At 52.2% G+C, this 18,317-nt stretch overlaps 6 protein-coding genes across 6 annotated transcripts; 3 read left to right on the top strand and 3 right to left on the bottom strand.

The window, feature by feature from the left end:
- Positions 1–797: 797 nt before the first annotated feature.
- Positions 798–1,868, bottom strand: HYES (Soluble epoxide hydrolase; the record flags this gene model as incomplete). The annotated part of the gene is made up of 2 exons (XM_014684374.1): positions 798–1,622; positions 1,674–1,868. 2 exons carry the CDS (start codon positions 1,866–1,868, stop codon positions 798–800), a joined length of 1,020 nt encoding a protein of 339 aa, XP_014539860.1.
- A 905-nt stretch (positions 1,869–2,773) lies between these two features.
- On the top strand, positions 2,774–3,437 carry G6M90_00g106420 (uncharacterized protein; the record flags this gene model as incomplete). The annotated part of the gene is made up of 2 exons (XM_014684373.2): positions 2,774–2,975; positions 3,034–3,437. 2 exons carry the CDS (start codon positions 2,774–2,776, stop codon positions 3,435–3,437), a joined length of 606 nt encoding a protein of 201 aa, XP_014539859.2.
- Positions 3,438–4,831: 1,394 nt separating this feature from the next.
- On the top strand, positions 4,832–6,064 carry G6M90_00g106410 (uncharacterized protein; the record flags this gene model as incomplete). The annotated part of the gene is made up of 1 exon (XM_014684372.1): positions 4,832–6,064. One exon carries the CDS (start codon positions 4,832–4,834, stop codon positions 6,062–6,064), a length of 1,233 nt encoding a protein of 410 aa, XP_014539858.1.
- Positions 6,065–7,364: 1,300 nt separating this feature from the next.
- On the bottom strand, positions 7,365–8,327 carry G6M90_00g106400 (uncharacterized protein; the record flags this gene model as incomplete). Its single annotated transcript, XM_014684371.1, has 1 exon — positions 7,365–8,327. One exon carries the CDS (start codon positions 8,325–8,327, stop codon positions 7,365–7,367), a length of 963 nt encoding a protein of 320 aa, XP_014539857.1.
- Positions 8,328–12,667: 4,340 nt separating this feature from the next.
- STL1_7 (Sugar transporter STL1) lies at positions 12,668–14,458 on the top strand (the record flags this gene model as incomplete). Its single annotated transcript, XM_014684370.2, has 6 exons — positions 12,668–12,734; positions 12,790–12,912; positions 12,967–13,948; positions 14,002–14,084; positions 14,143–14,228; positions 14,282–14,458. The coding sequence occupies 6 exons, from the start codon at positions 12,668–12,670 to the stop codon at positions 14,456–14,458; spliced, it is 1,518 nt and encodes a 505-aa protein (XP_014539856.2).
- Positions 14,459–14,615: 157 nt separating this feature from the next.
- Positions 14,616–17,340, bottom strand: G6M90_00g106380 (uncharacterized protein; the record flags this gene model as incomplete). Its single annotated transcript, XM_066131706.1, has 6 exons — positions 14,616–15,661; positions 15,730–16,038; positions 16,100–16,895; positions 16,950–16,990; positions 17,056–17,157; positions 17,211–17,340. The coding sequence occupies 6 exons, from the start codon at positions 17,338–17,340 to the stop codon at positions 14,616–14,618; spliced, it is 2,424 nt and encodes an 807-aa protein (XP_065987868.1).
- Positions 17,341–18,317: the final 977 nt, after the last annotated feature.

Raw genomic sequence — 18,317 nt, 5'->3', positions numbered from 1 at the left:
CTGGATACGCGGTAGGGTTGCGACGTTTGAGTTAACCTGTATGCCGTGCATTTTTGCCCGGTGTGTACGGATTCCGTGTTGGCCTCGGCAGGCTGGGTGTATCGTGAAGGACCACAAGGAGGTCAAGAGGTGGTATCAGGCTGTCAAGGATAAAAGCCCAGGGCAGTAATGACCTAGATGACTGATAGGTCAAAGGTCGGGGCGCTAAAATGAATTCCCCAAGGACCTTTTGAACCCAAAAGACGACTATCAGATTGAATTTGAAGTCTTTCACAGGCCCTCATTGAGCCCTTTTCACATCTTTGAATACTAGTCACTCTAGAGCTATGCAAAAATGATGAAATTCCTTTCGTAGTATCCCAATGGTAGCACGTCAATCAAAGCTATAGCCATGGAGGCTCTCTATGGGAGGCTTTCTACCATTCCCTCCTATTTCAGGTAATCATTTTCTACATAAAACCTCCAGTCTGTGGCATTGCGTCTTGTAATTATTCTTCTGCGAGTTTGTCGAGCACGGCATTACACTAGAGGTGCTCCTGCTGTGACAAGGACTTCTGATGAGGGCTTGTGAATAGCAGCAAATTAATCGAATAGTTTTCATTGGGTTCAAAAGGTTCTTGGGGAAGTTAATCCAGGACGCCGACCTGTGGCTACACCCTAGGACATTATCCTTGAATCAAGTCCAAACCCTCTACCAAGCCCTTGTCACACGTGTTCTCTATATCGTGATTAATATGAGGCAGTCAGCGGCCAACCTATGGGTGTAAAATTGGGCAGGCAAGCAATTCTGTGTTATTCTAAACAAGTGTAGTTCTATTGCTCAGCCATGACAGATCCGCTGGCTGAATGTTCCCCCTGATGCCGCCAAAGTACTCCCGCAAACGCTCAGCGACCCATTCCGGGTTTTCATCGGCGATCCAATGTCCAGATTTAGGCGTAATATCTACCGTCAAGTTGGACGCAACAGGACCCCATACCTCCCGTATCGTGCTCTCAGGAGCAAAGCTAGCTTCTGCCCCAATCGCAATCATTGGCATCTGCAAAGGTGCGTCCCGTAGCACCTCGGTGAAAAATTTGTTGTCTGCTCTCACGCTCGCAGTAGAAAAGGGCCCCAGCATGCTGCGCAGGAAGCCTGGCTTGCTAATGCTGCTGGCGTAGCGTTGCAGTACCGGCTCCGGTATGGCTTCGTTGCCCGAGTAGCTTTGATGGTAAAAGTACCAGGCCAGCATTTCCTTCTCCTTTCCTCGGATGAAAAACTCAGCCGCATCCGGTACGCTAAAGAAGGCAAGTTGCCAATTAGAGTATAGATCCCACGTTGATGACGGACAGCTGCTTTCCTCGTAGCCGAATCCAGGGAGCAAATACTCGGAAACGCCCAGAGCAGGCACCAGACTTGGATGCTGGGCAGCAAGAGCAACGGCGGGACCGGAACCTTTGTCGTGGGAGAAGACTAAAGTCTGGTTGATTTTCAGAAAGTCAAGAAGCCCTTTCAGGTCGCCTGCCATGGCCTCGGAGCTGTAGTTGTTGTCTTCCGGGATTGAGCTATCGCCCGTACCGCGGTTGTCGGGAGCAATGACGGTGTACTGGTTCGCCAGGATGGGACCAATCGTGCGCCACGTATACTATATTGAATCGTCAACACCTGCTCTGCAAAGATTCCCTCGTACACGTACGCTATGCTGAGGGTTGCCGTGGACAAGTAGCATCGGCGGGCCAGACCCCGCGTATCGAAAATGTATGCTCACGTCGTCCAACTGAACGCGACCGTGCGACCAGCTATCAAAAGGTTGCGTGGCGCCATTTGCGGATGCGGTAACAAAGGTATTGAGAGCCGCCAAGGCTAGCGTTGAGACAGTCCGCACAGTCATGGTGTGTTTTAAGCTTATTACAAAGTGAAATCTATACGTTGGACAGGCTACTTGAATGGTACAATGGGCCTATTATTATAGCGCGGGGGCATCTCTTGTGGATGGCTTCTTTACAAATAGCCTTATAGCCAAGGGGATACGGTGACGCATTCATCGGAGGAGAATACAACGTAAGCCTGATAAATGCTTCACCAGCCTGTCAAGACGGGCCTCGCTCGGAACTCCAACATTGACTTTGAAATTCTAGAACAAATAGTGGGCTTGATGGAGATGAATGCAACGTCGATTTGTCAGAATATGCAAGATATCTACTGCTTGAATCTCAGGCAATGCCCCTCTTGGTGTCTTTGGCAATCGACCCCGCCAGATTGACTCTTCTCCGGCCTGGGATATTCATAAAGTACAGCTCCCATTTGGCACGCTAAAATATAGCTCCGAGTAGTGAATCTCTAGTCAGGCGGACCGCCCGGCATGTCCACCACAACGCGCTCCTCTAGCCAATAAGCTTCAGTTCCGATCCGATATAGTACAGAAGCCAGGTCTCCAATGTTTCAACGAATAAACGTCGAGTCCGAAATTCCAGTGCCCATCTGATACTACTGCGCTGCTTAAACAAAGCACGCACAAACTAAACAAACTCTAATTTCATGGATGAATACGAAAATTGAGGCATAAATAAGCCGCCAAGAAACTCTTTATCTTGTTTATAAGAATTATAGAGCATTGACTAATCCGGGGACGGGTTGTCTTTGGGTAACGTAGCTCCAAAGAGCAAACACCATGTATCACGATCTGAAATACTTATTATAAAATAAACCACCGGGATATTTTCGACCAAGAACAAAATAACAGTTCAAGCAACTCATAGAATTCACTGAAAAGAAAGAAAAAAATCTGCCGACACCATGTTGCGTCTACATCATTTCTTTTCCTTGCTGCTCGTGTGGTATCCGGCTTGCACGGTTGGCTTGCTCACCCCAACGGATCGCTTCTCAATTTTTGAACAACTCTCATTGCACCAGTCATACATTGACCACAGCCTCACTTGCGACAATGCAAAGCTCTATGCTTCGCTGTACTGGCCCGAAGGAAGTTTCCGCGTCATTGGTACACGCGCGCCTCCCTCGATTTGCTGATGCTCGGCAGAAAGCTAACAAGTACCTAGATCCCAACCGCGATGCCATCATGACCGGCGAACGAGAGATCCGATCAAACTATGACTACGCGCACTCTGTCTTCCCGCTTTCGCGGTGGCGCCACTCGGTGGGCGCTTTCGAGATATCCGATGGCCCGTTGCCAAACTATCCCTCGCCGCCATCCAATACCAGTGCCGGGGGGAATGAGCGGGCTTACGTGCACTGGAACTGGAGAGTCGACTGGAGAGCCAACACTACGGGCGTCGTGAGCACAGGAACATACGACGACGTTTTTGAGAAGAGAAATGGAGAATGGAAGGTTCTGGCCAAGGTGAGCCGGGATGATGCCAACTGGCCGCTTTACTTGTTTGAGCCGTACGTTGTTAGTCAGGCGGAAACATATCAGAGCAGCTGTGGCGACACAAGTCTTTGAATGCAGCCAACGTCGAGACTGGGTTGTGGTATTGTTCCCGGCGGCTATAGAGTATAGCCGTGGAACTGGCCCTGGTGGGGGGGAATATGCCAGTTTTATAACTGCAAAGACGTGATTTCAACTAGAAGATATGATTTGACCATCTGGTTGACTTTGAATATGACACAAGTTGTACACTTGACCAGTGTGACGACGGTTATCGGGTAATTACCATATTTCTGAGGGTCATTCGAATGGCTGTGTGACAGGGGCTCTGTGAGGGCTTTGAGAAGTAACTTGGTTTATCTGATGATATTCTATGATATTCAAGGTCCTTGGTTTTTTCAGGGCCAGATGAGCAAGGAGCTCCATTTATACAAGAAGCGAACGATGCACGTCAACCTTGTGTTACTCCTGATGCGACTCCCACTGCCTGTCGCCATTCTCAGGCAGGCAACACAAGTTGCACAGTCATCAACGGGCATTAAGGCTATAGTATAGGGCAAGTATACGCCAGCAGCCGATTGCTTGCCCCAGAACCATGGGAATGCCCCATGGACTCATGATTCATGAAACACCTGGGGTATCCCCGCCGCATAAATCACGTCTTCACAGCCGCCTCCACGTGGTGTGTCCCTCGGCCCCGATTCGGCGTTGGAACGCGCCAGACGCCACCGCGGAGAGAAGGGAGCTGCGAACGACGGCCGAGAGAAAGCATCCATGATGCATTGCCCGCGGTAGCATACAGGCTGGGTACAGGCAAGACTTGGAGTCACAGCCCAGGCGCCCCTTGAGCCAAGACAGCGCTGGCGCTTGGAGCGGTGATGCGCAGCGACAGACACATTGACGGCTTGGCAGGCACAGAACATTGAAGCCAATAGCCGATGCCTGATGGCGTGTCCTTGTGTTGGCGCGCGGGACACGAATGCCGCGGGAGACAATTTAAGGGACCAGAAAAGGGCGAGACAAGGTTACGTGTTCGCCCCGTCCGACCCAGGTTTCAGTTGTATCCAGGTATAGCACGGCGAGCAAGGAGCGCAAGCGGACTGATGAAGCAAGATTCAATGTTGAATCAAAAGAGTCAAGACCATCCATGTCAGGCCCGGGCCGGGTTGGGAATGGAGACGCCAGCTGGCCGGCCTGCTAAGCCACGCGCGCCAAGACAAGATGGACGAACCTCAGCCTGGTCCATCTGCCAAGCACTCCAGATGTTGGCTTGCGGCAATTACACGCGCCAATCGCCTTGTCTACCAACATCAATTGATGCAATATTGACCCATTTGGCCGTCTCCACCCGGCATCAATTGATCCGGCTGGCCACCCGCAACCCGCCTCCCGCCTCCCGCCTCCCGCCTCCCTCACGGCCGACTGGCTCTTGAGTCTTCGGACCTCGAGCCACATGGGAAAGCCCGACGATGAGTCAACCACCCGAACCCCAAGCCGTGGCCAAGGAGCTGCTGTCGTGGATTGGCTTCGAGCTCATCTCCTGCAACACACTCCAGACCCTCTGGGCGGGATACGGACACATTTGCGCCATCCGCTGCCGTCCGCTGCCGTCTGCGGCGCCGGCCGAGACCACACGCGCCACACACTCTCTCATCCTGAAGCTCGTGTCGCCGCCTCGCGGCCGCAAAGACGAGGGCCATCTGCGCAAAGTCCTGAGTTACCAGGTAGAACAGCACTTTTACGACCACGTCGCTCCCACGCTGCGCGGACTCCCACTGGCAGAGTGTCTGGTGTCCACGTCAAAGTTCCCACACAAGGCCGCCGCCGCCGGCCTGCAACATGTGACGGCTTCGGTGTTGACGGATCTGCGACTCGACTATCCGGTTGCAGGGGAAAAGCGGACGGCCCTGTCCCCAAGGCAGGTCCACGCCGCCCTGGGCTGGCTGTCTCGCTTCCACGGCAGCTACTGGACGTCGCCGAGGCCTGATGCGCAGAGCCTGATTCTCCCGCCGCTCGAGGAGGACAAAGCGAGACAGCAGCAGCCGGGCAACTCGTCGGCCAGAAGAGGGCTGTGGCTCAACGGGGGGTATACATATCTCGCTACCCGGCGGAGCGAGTACAATGCCCTAGCGCAAGATGGCGGCTCGGAATGGTCCCAGACGTTTTGTCAGGCCGTCGAGGGCACGTCAATGTCGGTTGCTGAACTGGCCGCCTTCTTTTTGACACCGACGGGCCGGGACTTTGAGACATATCTCCATGGGGATGTAAAGTCGGAGAACTTGTTCTCTACCGAAAGTGGAGACGAGGTCGCTTTCTTCGACTTTCAATATACCGGCCTGGGGCTCGGGGTTTGCGACCTGGCCAAGCTCTTTACCTGCTCGGTGCCTGTGGAAATGCTGACAGCCTCGACGGGCGAGCCTCGTCGCTTGACAATGGGCGCCGGGGAGCGCCATCTCCTGCTCCAGTATCGCCGGGAACTGCTCCAGGGGGGAGGTGTTATACATGCACCGGTATATGACTGGATCGAGTTCCAGCGGCACTGGGAGACTGCCTTGGTTGACTGGTGCAGGTTCCAGGCATCGTGGGGTTTCTGGGGAAATACGACGTGGCTGCAGGCTAGGGTGCGCTCCATTCTACACGAGGGCGAGTGGCTATGGTGGATCAACAACGCGAGGCGATGCGGCTTAGAGAAGAGCAGATAGACTTGGCCTTTTTTGCTAGACCGGACACATGGATACCAACTTGGGCTTCTGCGAATTCAGTACTTGACGAGCCATGTATTCCATGAGTAGAATCCACGATTGGCTCCTCAATCTATCCACTCAGTCGTCGGCGGTGATTTGCAATTTCTAATGGCTCTTGGCCTCTGTAGGTCGCAGCGGGGGCTGTTTGTGTGCATACGTCACCGAGGGATCGGGTTCAACAGACTGGTTGTTATTCATGTCGTTATCTTCTGGCTAGGTGGACCGTGGTCCCCTTTTATCTCTTTAGTTGCCGGCAGCTAAAGAGATGGTGTTGAGCCAGCTGACAAGGCCGGTCTCACTACCCCTTTCGGCCCCTCCCGACAACGGCGGCCAATCGGGGCTCTCGCATCGGGCCGAGGCTGCAGGTATTCCAACACCCTTCATGTAAAACGAAAAAAAAAAAGAAGAGCCTAGCGTAGAGACAAGAGGAAACGGAATGCGCTTGCCTTGCGAGTACGTCTGTTCGGGGCTGACTGGTCTGGTGTTTTAGTGTGCCAAGAGGGCGCTGTATTATAGTATACATGACTACCAACCAAATTCAGCTAAATGGCCCATATCTGTACCCCTTGGTGTGTTATACGCATAAAACCGTGGAAACGGGCCTGCCTTAATAAACGCGACGGGTAATTTCGTATTTTCAGCTTTCAAGTTCAAAGGCCTTGAGCGGCGGCAGTATCAAAAAGGCCAATTCGCTTATTTTAAGGGGCGATTGTGATTACTACGGGAAAGAAGCAAGACGGCAGTAAACGCCGGGTGCACGAAGTTTGTTTTATTCCAGCGGCTGTAAAGGATAACGTGACTAAAGCCGTATCGTGATTCCCGCGCGTTCTAATAAAAATACATGGGGTGTGGTATCAAGGATGTAACCATATTAACGCTACATGTGGGCCGGCAAAAATACAAAAGCTGCGAATAGACGCACTCTTGCCAGTAGCTACTATTGCCGCTATAGGCCTACTATTACTAATACCAATAAATGAGACAATTTTTAACACAAACGGAATGTCTATTTTCAATGCTACCTGCGTGTTTGTCTATCAAGGGCCAAGGAAAAAACGGAAAGCGAGCCCGCGAGAGCTCCTTCCTCTTGCGGCATCCTAGTTGTCCAACCAGCAGCATAGGCAAAAGCAACAAACACAATCTAATCAAGCAACAAACGCAATCCAATCAAGCAACAAACACAATCCAATCAAGCAACAAACACAATCTAATCAAGCAAAAATAGGCTGGTCTGGGCTGGAGCCGCAGCCGCAGCCGCTTAGTCAAGAAACTTGAACTTGGTGCCCTGCTTCATGGCCTCCATGATGGTCTCCTTGGTTCCCACCGTGGGCTCTACCGAGCGGGCCTTTTGGCTCTTGACAATGGGGTTGAACACCTTGACGATTCGGGTAAAGGTCTGATAGCCGTTGGTTTCGAGGATGGGCGTCTTGATGTGCAATTCGTCCTGCTTGGCGGGGATGTAGAGGGCGCCGCCGGGGAGCGCCTTCTCCGTGCACCACTCGTCGATTCTCTGCTTGAACTGCTCGCAGCTTCGGGCCTTCTTGGGCATGGAGCACATCGGGATTTCCTTGCCGATGTCGTTGACAGAATCCCATAGCTGGAAAAATCCATCCACCCTCGGCTTGGCGTGGATATCCAGGTGGAACGACCACGTTTCGAGGCGGCACTCGTAGCCGGCTTCGCACTGCTCCTCGCGCGTGACGGTTTTGGTATTGGAATCCGTCTTCGTCTTGGTGTCGCTGTAGGATGCCGAGATCTCGACGCCGACTTCTCCCTGGGGTGCGGGTTTCTCGGCGCCGCCGCTAACTTTGCCGGAGAGCTTGACGCCGACTGTCCAGCCTTTGGTGTCCGTCTGGGTCGTGGTGGTGGAGCTGCTCATGGTCATTTTGCTCGACGTATCGCCGGGGCCCGGATTGACTGCCGTGGTCTCCACGTGGGCAATGTAGTATGCCTTTGCGTCTATGATGTCGTTGCGTTTGATGGTCCCGGTCTTGAAGAAGGTAACTTTCTCTCCGTAATTCAAGTTGCTAGGGCAGACGTGCTGCCACTCCTTGTTAACAGGGAACTTGGGCAAATTGGCGTCATCCATTTTGAAATTGCTCTCAATGCTTTTGAGAGTTTGGACGGCATAATCGTCGGCCGTGACGCCTTGACGAGCGGTAAGCGAGAGGGCGCTGGCGGCAGACGCCAATGCCATACTGAGAGCTGTGCACGTCTTCATTTTGAAAGAAAGAGAGTTGTTGGTGGTGATGTGGGAAATAGTAGGCAAAACGATGGTGTTGTAAGACTGGTGGTGATGTGGGAAATAGTAGGCAAAAGGATGGTGTTGTAAGACTGCTCTGTTGAGATGGGAGATGCAGTTCCATGTATTTTGGAGGGTTAACAAAGGCTTTATATACACTCATCATGCCACCGGTCGCTGATGGTACGTTTCCAAGACTAGGTTGACCTGGATGAAACCAGCTCCTTCGACCAACATCTCAACTATTATCACACGGAGCTACAGATCCTGACCCAGAAAACCTTGAAGGAACGTCTGGTACCGGGTGCCAAGCGCCGTGTACAGGCGTTACCTACCGTCAACACAGCCCCAAAGGGTCGCATAGCGAAATATTGGCTAGAATTATGCGTGAAACTTGGCTAGAATTATGCGAGAAACTTGGCTAGAATTATGCAAGAAACTTAGCTAAAATTATGCAAGAAACTTAGCTAGAATTATGCGAGAAACTTAGCTAGAATTATGCGAGAAACTTGGCTTATACTCTAGTATAATTTTCATCTCCCGGCAAGTCGTGCTATTTATACTACTAACCTTATTTGTTCGCGCTACTTTCTACTTTACCTAAATTTTATATTAGCTTTTAAGTTTATTATATCTTTTAAGATAATTTTATATATATTATTTTACTAATAAAAAGTAAACTAATTAATTAATATTTAATTATTTTATTTTATTAATATTAATATTCAATTGTTCCGCTATATAGTCAAATAAAATTACACGCATAATACAAGTATCGTGCAAGCGTAAAATCTAAAACAGTATCGGGCCGTACCAGGCCAATGACAATAGGAGAACCCTAGCCCGTATAGGTTAACAACCTAATATATCCCAACCGGCTCGCCGAGTCAAGCCAAATTTGGGTAACTATAATTATTTAAGCGCATAATTCTGGCCACGAAATAGTTGTTTTTCGCACTTTTAAAAATAACGTGATGTTGGTCCTTAATCACAACACTATCTTTGGCCCACTTGGTCCCAACTTACCGGCCAGTATTTGTCCAATTATTTACACAGAAGTTATCTTACAATAGGGCCGGCACTAAATTTGTCAACTACTCGACTATTTGCATAAAATATAGCCAACTATTCAGACCTAGACTAATCTGATACCGTTTCAACTATTATATAATATAATTCCACAACAAATATTATGCTTTATGCTAGATTCTAGCATGGTTAGCAAAATGACCGAGTCATAGGACTCGTACCAAAATACCGAGTGGAACTACTGCATAATTCAGTATTAAATAGCACAGACTATCGATAATAACTAAGCATAATAGGTTTAGCATTAATTGTATGAGATATTTCTTGGCATGTAAGCTTGAGGCTCTTGGCTATCTGCCTTTTATTGTCTAGTAAGTAATGCTTCGGCATGTGACTCCTCATGATATCAACTTCTCTCAACGCGAGAAAATATTAGCGGTATAACAAACCCTGGTAAAGCTAAAAGTAAGCCGTTGTGTCGGTACATGTACCCGTCCGGACATGGTCAGCTACAATCCCGATTAAAGCCGCATTCTCTATTTTCTGGAAGGTTCAAGTAAGTTACAAACTTGTCCCAGTCTATCCTAGTATATGCACGCCATGAATCGTTAGCATTGTCTCGTTCACCGAATGCTGAGCCGCACCGAACCTCTGCCGAAGAAGCGTTATTTGCATGATGGACACATGTGTCAGATTACGCGGCCATAATTCTTGTAAATTCGTGGTCGTGTTGTGAAATTCATGCAAAGCTCTTCTTTTTACTAGTAAAGCATGCTCCGTCCACGATAGCGGTTTCCTATCTTCAAACCACCCAATTTAGCATTTCTATCCAACACACATTTTTAAGTAAAACCTTACAAGATATTTATAATTACAATTGATCTGATATAATTGAACTTGATATGTCACTTGTATTATATAACAAGTATCCAAAAAAAAAAAATAAGGACAGAAATAATTACAATACTATCTTTATATATACCCGAGTAGTCGATACACTTCAGTACAGTTATGACAAAAGAAAACCAGACCTTTTAAATACGCACTCAAGTATTGAGGACAACTATAATACGATAGTAGAGAATTGTCATGGTCCCGTCCAAGCTAAGCCGTACGTGTTGTCAGCACATCAGCTAACAGTACCAGCTGAGCGAGTATCGGGTGACTTGTTCGATTCGGACAGTCAAGCATAGCCTCTGCGGCTGTACTAATACTCACGATAGGCGGTTGTGCTAGTTTGACAATAATTGTACATAGAAAGAACTTTCTTGATCTACACACATCCAAGGCACTGTGTGTGCCAAGCGGGCTGGTGGAATTTATCAGCAGGTGCGAGATAAAGTCATGTGCATAAACACGCACACGATATTGCTTGTGGTGACACATTGTTTACTCCACGATCAACCAATCTATCAAGTGCATAAGCACACCTACTCACATATTAGAAGACCAGATATTATTAATTATAAGAATTACGATACATGCTGTTTTTTAATCTGGTTCTTCTGATTTATCGAAACAATCCTTCAAGGCGGGCAACCTACCCTACATGAATGCGTAAGTTTACGGGTAAAGCCTTATCCGCCCCCACATTATCACAGGCCTGGAATCCCTCACCAAGGAAGAGGATTTAGCCACGGCACCAAATCTCGGCGGTAGTAGCCTCGGAGATTGATGCGTAGTTTTATTCCGTGAAACTCATCATGAAATGTTGAACTATTTGGTGCAACATACGCAATCGCTTGACCATTGACGTGTCAGGCTCATCCCACCGAATCATTGGGCCCCGACATGCAAAAACGGTCCAGATGTCATGAAGAACAATGGGGCGAAACTTGTCGCCGTCGTTGATCCGCCCCCCGCTGGGAGCGCCTTGGCCACCGAGTTGAGTCGAGTGTGAGCTATTACACAGGCGTCGACAACCTCCTCAACTCGGCCGAACAAGTCGATGCAGCCAATATGTACCCCAAACCACGCAAAGGTGCATCTTGCAACGAAGTTTGCTTCTCGCATCATTCACATGAAAATTAAGAAGCCGGTCAGCGCGGATGTACGCAGCGGGCAGGACCTCGTTCTCGGCCAAGAGCAAAGTCCTGGTCAGGCATCATCGTCGGGTTAACCCTTATATACTGAAAACGAAACAAGTCATATAAACGGGATCTGGGCATTGCACAAGCCGCTCGACTACTTTCAGGCGCCGGCAGAATGGAGACGGACTGAAGCCAGCGGCGCCATCCTCATCGACATGATTCACGAGATTGGCATCCTCCATTTTCTCCTGGGGGGCATAGTTTAAGTTTACGCAGATCGAATCCCTCGTCGGCGAGGCAATACCACAGACAAAGGGGCAGCCATGACACACAAGTTCAAGTCGGGAGCGGTGGGCACGTTTTTGCTTTCGGATTACGCCCCGTCGCCGTATAATTTCGAGTCCGGCTTTGGAGAAAACCCGCCCATTCCTAAAGCCGGCCAAGACTTTTACCGCATATTCGGGACGGAAGGATGTCCAAGTGTGCCGGACATGTCGCTGTGATCTTACGGGGACAAGCCAAAGTCTTGGCAGCCGGAAATAACAAGGCAAGAAATCCGTGTGGATGTTGCAGTCCGGTGCCATTCGAGCGGCAGTCGCAGCACTTGATCAATGCGGTTGGGGGGTTGGAAGACGTGCCAAGGACGGCAGAACTGAGCTCGCGGCGCTCATCGTCTGCGAGGCCATCAAGGAGGCACCGGACTCAATGGGGAAAAGACTGTCAACGCTGCAGAATACGATGTATAAAGGCACGCACAGCACTGTAGACGTAATCTGGTGGCATCGTGGCCAAGATTCGGGCGCACCAAGGGTGTTGAGCTGGTCGGACGGCGCTTTCTGCCTGCATGGGTTAGCCGAGGTGGATTGGGAAACGGAAATATTCACATGCAAATGTCCATGGGGAGGCTGTCATCAGTCCAGGGAGTTGGAGTTTGTCGCATGTCATGGCATAAACAATTTGCGCTGCAAATCAAGGTGCGTCGTTTGGTCAGCACAGACTCAGCCGAGGTTTGGCTGGGGAGAAAGAGGTCTGGTCTGGTGCCATCAAATGGGATTTGACCAGACTTGACTCCAGTCGCCTGTCGCTTAAATCTCGGAAGCGCCACAACACAACGCCCGGAGCGAGCCAATCTTCGACTTCGTTTTTGCATCGTCCAAAGATTGATGCGTCCACGACGGCGCTGGAAAGCGAACAGAGCAAGGCGCGGCTCAGATACGGCCATGGTCCCCCGTCGTCCGAACCAAGCTGGGGCAGCAACACATGTCTGAAGCACCAGCAACTCCGATGCATCCGATTCGCGGCAGGGCCCTGCATTGGGCCGTGACGGGTAGGTCCTCGACCGCGCGTCTTGCAACTCACTCGGGGCTGATATTCGCGTCTAGCTGCCAGCTGCCAAGCATTTCTGCTCCTGGGATACGACCAGGGGGTAATGAGTGGTCTCATCGGCGCCGACAACCAGTTTGGCAAACAGTTCAACCACCCCGACGCAGGCCTACAAGGAACCCGTACGTACTGGGCGCAGCTTCCTCGCAAACAGACAACCAGCTAACCCGTGCCAGTGACGTCCATCTACGACATAGGATGCGCCGTCGGCTGTCTCTTCGCCTTCTTCTGCGGCCACCGCATCGGCCGCAGGAGAATGATCATGGCGGGCGGCACCATCATGATTGTAGGCACCGTGATACTCGGCTCCTCATACAGCGTCGCGCAGTTCATCGTCGGACGAATCGTGACGGGCGTTGGAAACGGCATCAACAGCAGCACCGTGCCGGCGTACCAGAGCGAAATGGCGCTGTCCAAACATCGCGGCCGACTGCTCTCGGCCCAGGGGACCGTCACCATTGTCGGGCTGTGCATAGCGTACTGGATGGACTATGGCCTTAGCTTTGTGCAGAGCCCGATCCAGTGGAGGCTGCCCATCAGCTTCCAATCCTTCTTCGCCATCTGCCTCGTGCTGCAAATGATTCCCCTGCCAGAGACGCCTCGGTGGCTCTGCGAGCAGGACCGCCGCGAGGACGCTGTCAAGGTTCTGACGCGCCTCCAACCCGATGCGGGCGCTCCGGGAGCGGCGCAAAGCCTGCGCCAATCGCTCTTGGAAATCGAAACAGCAATCGCAATCGAGTCGGCCGGAGGCCCATTCCACTACCGCGAACTGTTCACCCGAGGCAAGATACAGAACCTGCGCCGCATGATTCTTTGCGGCCTGGTCAACGTGCAGCAGCAGTTTACGGGAGCAAACATGATTAATTACTACGCGCCTGTAGTCTACCAAAACGTCATGCACCTATCCAGGAACACGTCTCTGATTCTGGGTGGATGCACGGCAATTGTATATCTGATCGGCTCGTTCATTCCACTATGGAGCATGGACCGCATCGGCAGGCGCCTCTCGCTCATGGTCTCGGCCGCCGGGCTCTCGTTTTGTTTCGTCATGGTCTCCATCCTGCTGTCCATCGGCACGCAGCGCTGCGCATACGCAGCCACGTCCTTTGTTTTCATCTTTCAACTCTTCCTGGGCATCGGCTATCTGCCCGTCCCTTGGTGTGCCAACCTGCCTGCTCTTCTGCCGATCCTAGGAAGCTAACCGTGCCCAGGTTCTACCCGAGCGAGGTGACGACGACGCGAATCCGTGCGCGCGGCCAGGCCTTTGCCGGCTTCGTCAATTGGATGTGCGTTTGTAAGTAGTCCCCGTAGCCTTTCTCACTCGAAGCACTGCCATGTTGACTTTTGCGTAGTCATTGTAGTCCAGATCACACCTATTGCTATTGATAATATTGACTGGCGGACATTCATCATCTTTGCATGCTTATGTGCATCCTGGGTGCGTATTGTCTAATTTAAACACTTTGAACGCTAGTTGACCATTGCCGCTAGATACCCATGGTGTACTTCTTTTTCCCCGAAACCAGCGGCCTCGAATTGGAAGACGTCGACCACCTGTTTGAGAATGGCGGCATCACCGGCGGCGTTTTTGAGTCCAGGGGGAGGCCAGTACGGCCAGGTTGTCACCGACAACAGGCATTGAATATTCCATTGAAGCATCCCGTGTAACAGCAATTGGAGGCGCATGCCGGGAAACATGACGAAGCATTAAAAACAGCGTCAGGTCATGTATGTAGTGTGCTCACGTCCATGAAGCATGTGTATACATTGAGTCAGACGTCGATTACAAGTGCCGCGTGTGCGGCTACATGGCCCCATCATCCTCCTACTTCCAGAAGTGAGTAGATGCACTTGGCGGAATGTCATTTTCCCCCGACCCCCAATGACTCTGTGACGGCCCCAGGGTCAGCTCCAGCACGCCGCCGGTGCTGAAAAAGTCATGAGTGATCCACGACTTGGTATACGGCCTGCCATTCAGCCTTGCGCTCTGTATATATATATTGTTGTGCCCTTGATCAAAGTTAATGTTCCTGATGGTTGCCGACTTGCCCGTCCCGGGGTGGTGAATGGTGACTTGTGGGAAGAAGGGAGGGATAATGAGGTACACGTCCTGGCCGCTCATCGGGTAGAGACCCATCATGGACAATGCGGTGAAGCTGCCCATGGCGCCCGAGTCGTCGTTCCCGGGGATGCCGGCCAAGGAATCATTAAAGGCACTGGGTATATACCTGCGTGCGTATTGCGAGGACAGGCCCGGCTTCCCGACATAGTGAAACAGGTACAGGAGGAGATAGGACTGTTCGTCCCCAATGTAGAACAGGCCCGGGGTGTTGTGCAAAAACTCCAGCCGGCGGACAAACTCGCCCGTGCCGCCGAGCATCGTGATGAGGGTCGCCTGATCGTGGGGAACTTGGAACGTGTAAAGCCACGACCCGCCCTCGTACGTCTCGTGTCCGCCTGGGTTCAGATAACAAGAGGTGAAGTTGAAGAGGGCCGTGCAAATGGCCGGGTCCTGATGGCCAAAGCTGCCGTTTAGATACCTGGGCTGCAGGAATCCCTGGAACCCGCTGTCCACGAGGCCAGCCGGATCCTGGCTTCCCGTCGTGTTGAGTCTCGAGCGAGAGGTAGGGTCAAACATGTTCCTCCAATTGGACGAACGCTCCAGATACTTCTCCGCATCAGCCGTCTTGTTCATGTCTCTGGCCATTTCCGCGATGCAGAAATCATTGTACGAATACTCGACGGTCCGGGAAATGGACCGCGTAAAAATGCCGACGCCGTACGGATCAAAGTCGTCGGTAGGAATGTAGCCCAGCGTTTTCCAACTGTGCAGTCCGCCCCTTCCTTCCACTGTCCAAATGGGAGGCTCATCTGTAGAAGCGCGTGAGCAACGACGTCCAGTGCGGCAAATGATGGACATTCTTCCAATACGCACTCACCTTCGGCGTCTGACACGACGGCCTCGTAGCCAGTTTCCCAATCGATGCCGTCCCCGAGCCCCTTGAGATACGAATCGGCCAGGACGTTGTCGGCGTTGCTTCCGCCCTGGGTGAAGCCCTTGCAAAGCGACATGCGGCAGTCGGGAAGCTTGCCCTCGTGGCGGTACACGTCAATCAGCGCGCGAACCATGCGCGCCTGCGCACGCGGATCGACCAACGTGAGCAACGGGTGCGTGCTCCTGAAGCTGTCCCAGATGCAATAATACGAGTCAAAGTAGGGCTCGTCGCTCGCCCACAGCGGGTTCTCTCCTGCAATGCCCGGCACCGGTTAGCAGGCGGCAGACTCGCACCGGCGCAGGGGGAGACTTGCCGGTGTAGTCCTGGGGAGACAGCATCGCGCGATAGATGCCGCTCCAAAAGGTTCTCTGTAGCGATTTCGAAACCCCGGTGCTGTTTACCCTGACGGTATCCAATTTGCTCCGCCATGCCGTTTCCGCCGCCCGCCTCACGCGGGTGAAGTCGAAATCGGGAATTTCGGCCTCGGCATTGTCGCATGCTCGCTGTGTGCTGATGAAGGACAGGCCGACTCTGGCCTGAACCTGGTTCGACTTCGGCGCATGGAACTGGACCCAAGCGCCGCCCGGGACTGTATTCCCGTCCGTCGGGAGCTGAAGCGACTTCGGCTCCGCCCCGGCACGGTTGTTCATAAAGACGCCCGTATCACGGATCCGGGCACCGGCAAAGTCGGCGCAAAAGTACGCGTTATACGTGCCGATGCCAAAGGAGGGATTGAACGTTCCAAACCCCGTGATTCTTCCCGACTGCGCATCTACCGAGATACTTCCGTTGCTTCTCGAGTCTGCGAGGTCCGTCACGTCCGCCAGGATCAGGGGGCTATATGGCATCTTGGGCGTCGCATTTCCGCTGCTCTTGGTGGGCGTGCCGTCGGTCGGAAATGTGAATCTGTACAAGGCCGCGTGGCTGGTGACGGTCATCTCGGCATGCACCGACGTGTTCATCGTGACGGCAAAGTAGCCCGGTCTCGCCTTGACGGTGCCATTCACCCTCTGCGAAGCCCGTGCCGCCTTGGGGAAGTAGCAGTTGTTCAGGACGTCCCCGTCGCACCCGGTCTGAGGAAACAGGGGGAAATTGCCTAGAGAGGCGCCCTACACGGAATCAGTGAATGGGTGCCTTCTCACCGACGGCGCGGTGCAACCTACTCCGCCTGTTCCGCTGTCATGCATGTGCGAGAAGCCGGTGACTACGAGTGGCCTTTGTCAGTACAGCAGGCAACAGTGCCGCAATGCTTGACGTCTTCTTGCTTACTCTCGCCGTCGTTGGACGTGAATCCGCCCTGGAGTTCCTTGTTCACGTCCGCAACTGCCTTTGCCATTCCGTAGGGCAGGCTGGCGCCGGGAAAGACGTGGCCTGGGACTTGGTCAGCCGGGACCGAGCGTGGAATCGCGTCGCGCGGATCGTACCTCCGTTGGCAGTACCGATGAGAGGGTCGACAAGGTCCAAAACATCGAAGCGTGTATGATTCGGTGTTGTGCTGGCGAGGGTAACCAGGACGGCGTGGAAAACCGACAGTAAAAAGTAGAGCAAAGCCATGGCGAGACTGTGAGATACGCGAGGCAAGATGGGAACGACGGATGGGAAATCGCCTTTACAGTCCCAGTGGTATCAATATTTCTCGAGGCCGCACCAGCGCTGACCGGCTCGCAATGTTGCAAGTGGTCTCACTCGCGACTGCCTCTGTTTATATTCATCTGGGAATCGGCGTCTCCAGACGCAACTGTGGGGTATTGTTGCATTCCACGCTGGCTGTTTTGCTGCAAGGCCAGGGCTCGTGTAAATGTCTGGTTTGCATGGCCGTGCCGATCCCTCGATTTTGCCAAATATCGTCGTTGCATTGCGCACCATACCCCTCACGAGTCCGCCTTGAGCATCCCGTCTCGTCCAACATGCGGGGTGACACGGCATGGTTGTGAAATTGGCTGTTGAGACATTTGTTGTCTTTGTGAAAAACATGCCGCATACTCATGGTGATGTCGTAGATTTTTGCTGGCCGTGATTTGTCGGGGTCTGCGGGTGCGACCTTGTGCATCTTGGTGGATGATTGAGTTTCGGGTCGCGGCATCACCGCCGGCTGCATCAACGTGTAGGACGTATTGCTTGCGGCCGGTCCGCGTGTGTCGGCCAGGAATTTATGGAGAGGAAAGTCGTCATGATGTGTTGATGCACCTTCATCAATGAATAACGTCTGGTTGTACAAGTGGCGTGCCGTGACGCTGTTTTATCGGGTCCGCCGTGGTGCATGAGATGATGCATCATTGGATACATTGGATACAGACTTAGCGTTTGGGTCCAATACTGGATGGCTAATGTACCGGCAATGATTTTAGCCGCAGGCTAACCAGCGACTGCAGCGCGTAGCTAGGATGGACGAGTAAACATGTCAGCATCCACGCGGCTTGTTTGGTGATATTGATGACGGGAAAGAAGAATACCTACTTCCAGCCCAAGGCGAAGCCCCTTGATGGCCCGAGACGGGCACTCCATCTTGCAACCCCCAAAGGCTGACAGGC

The sequence above is a fragment of the Metarhizium brunneum genome, chromosome 7, assembly GCF_013426205.1.
Source record: "Metarhizium brunneum chromosome 7, complete sequence".
NCBI lineage: Eukaryota > Fungi > Ascomycota > Sordariomycetes > Hypocreales > Clavicipitaceae > Metarhizium > Metarhizium brunneum.
This window is presented reverse-complemented; position numbering and strand designations above follow the sequence as displayed.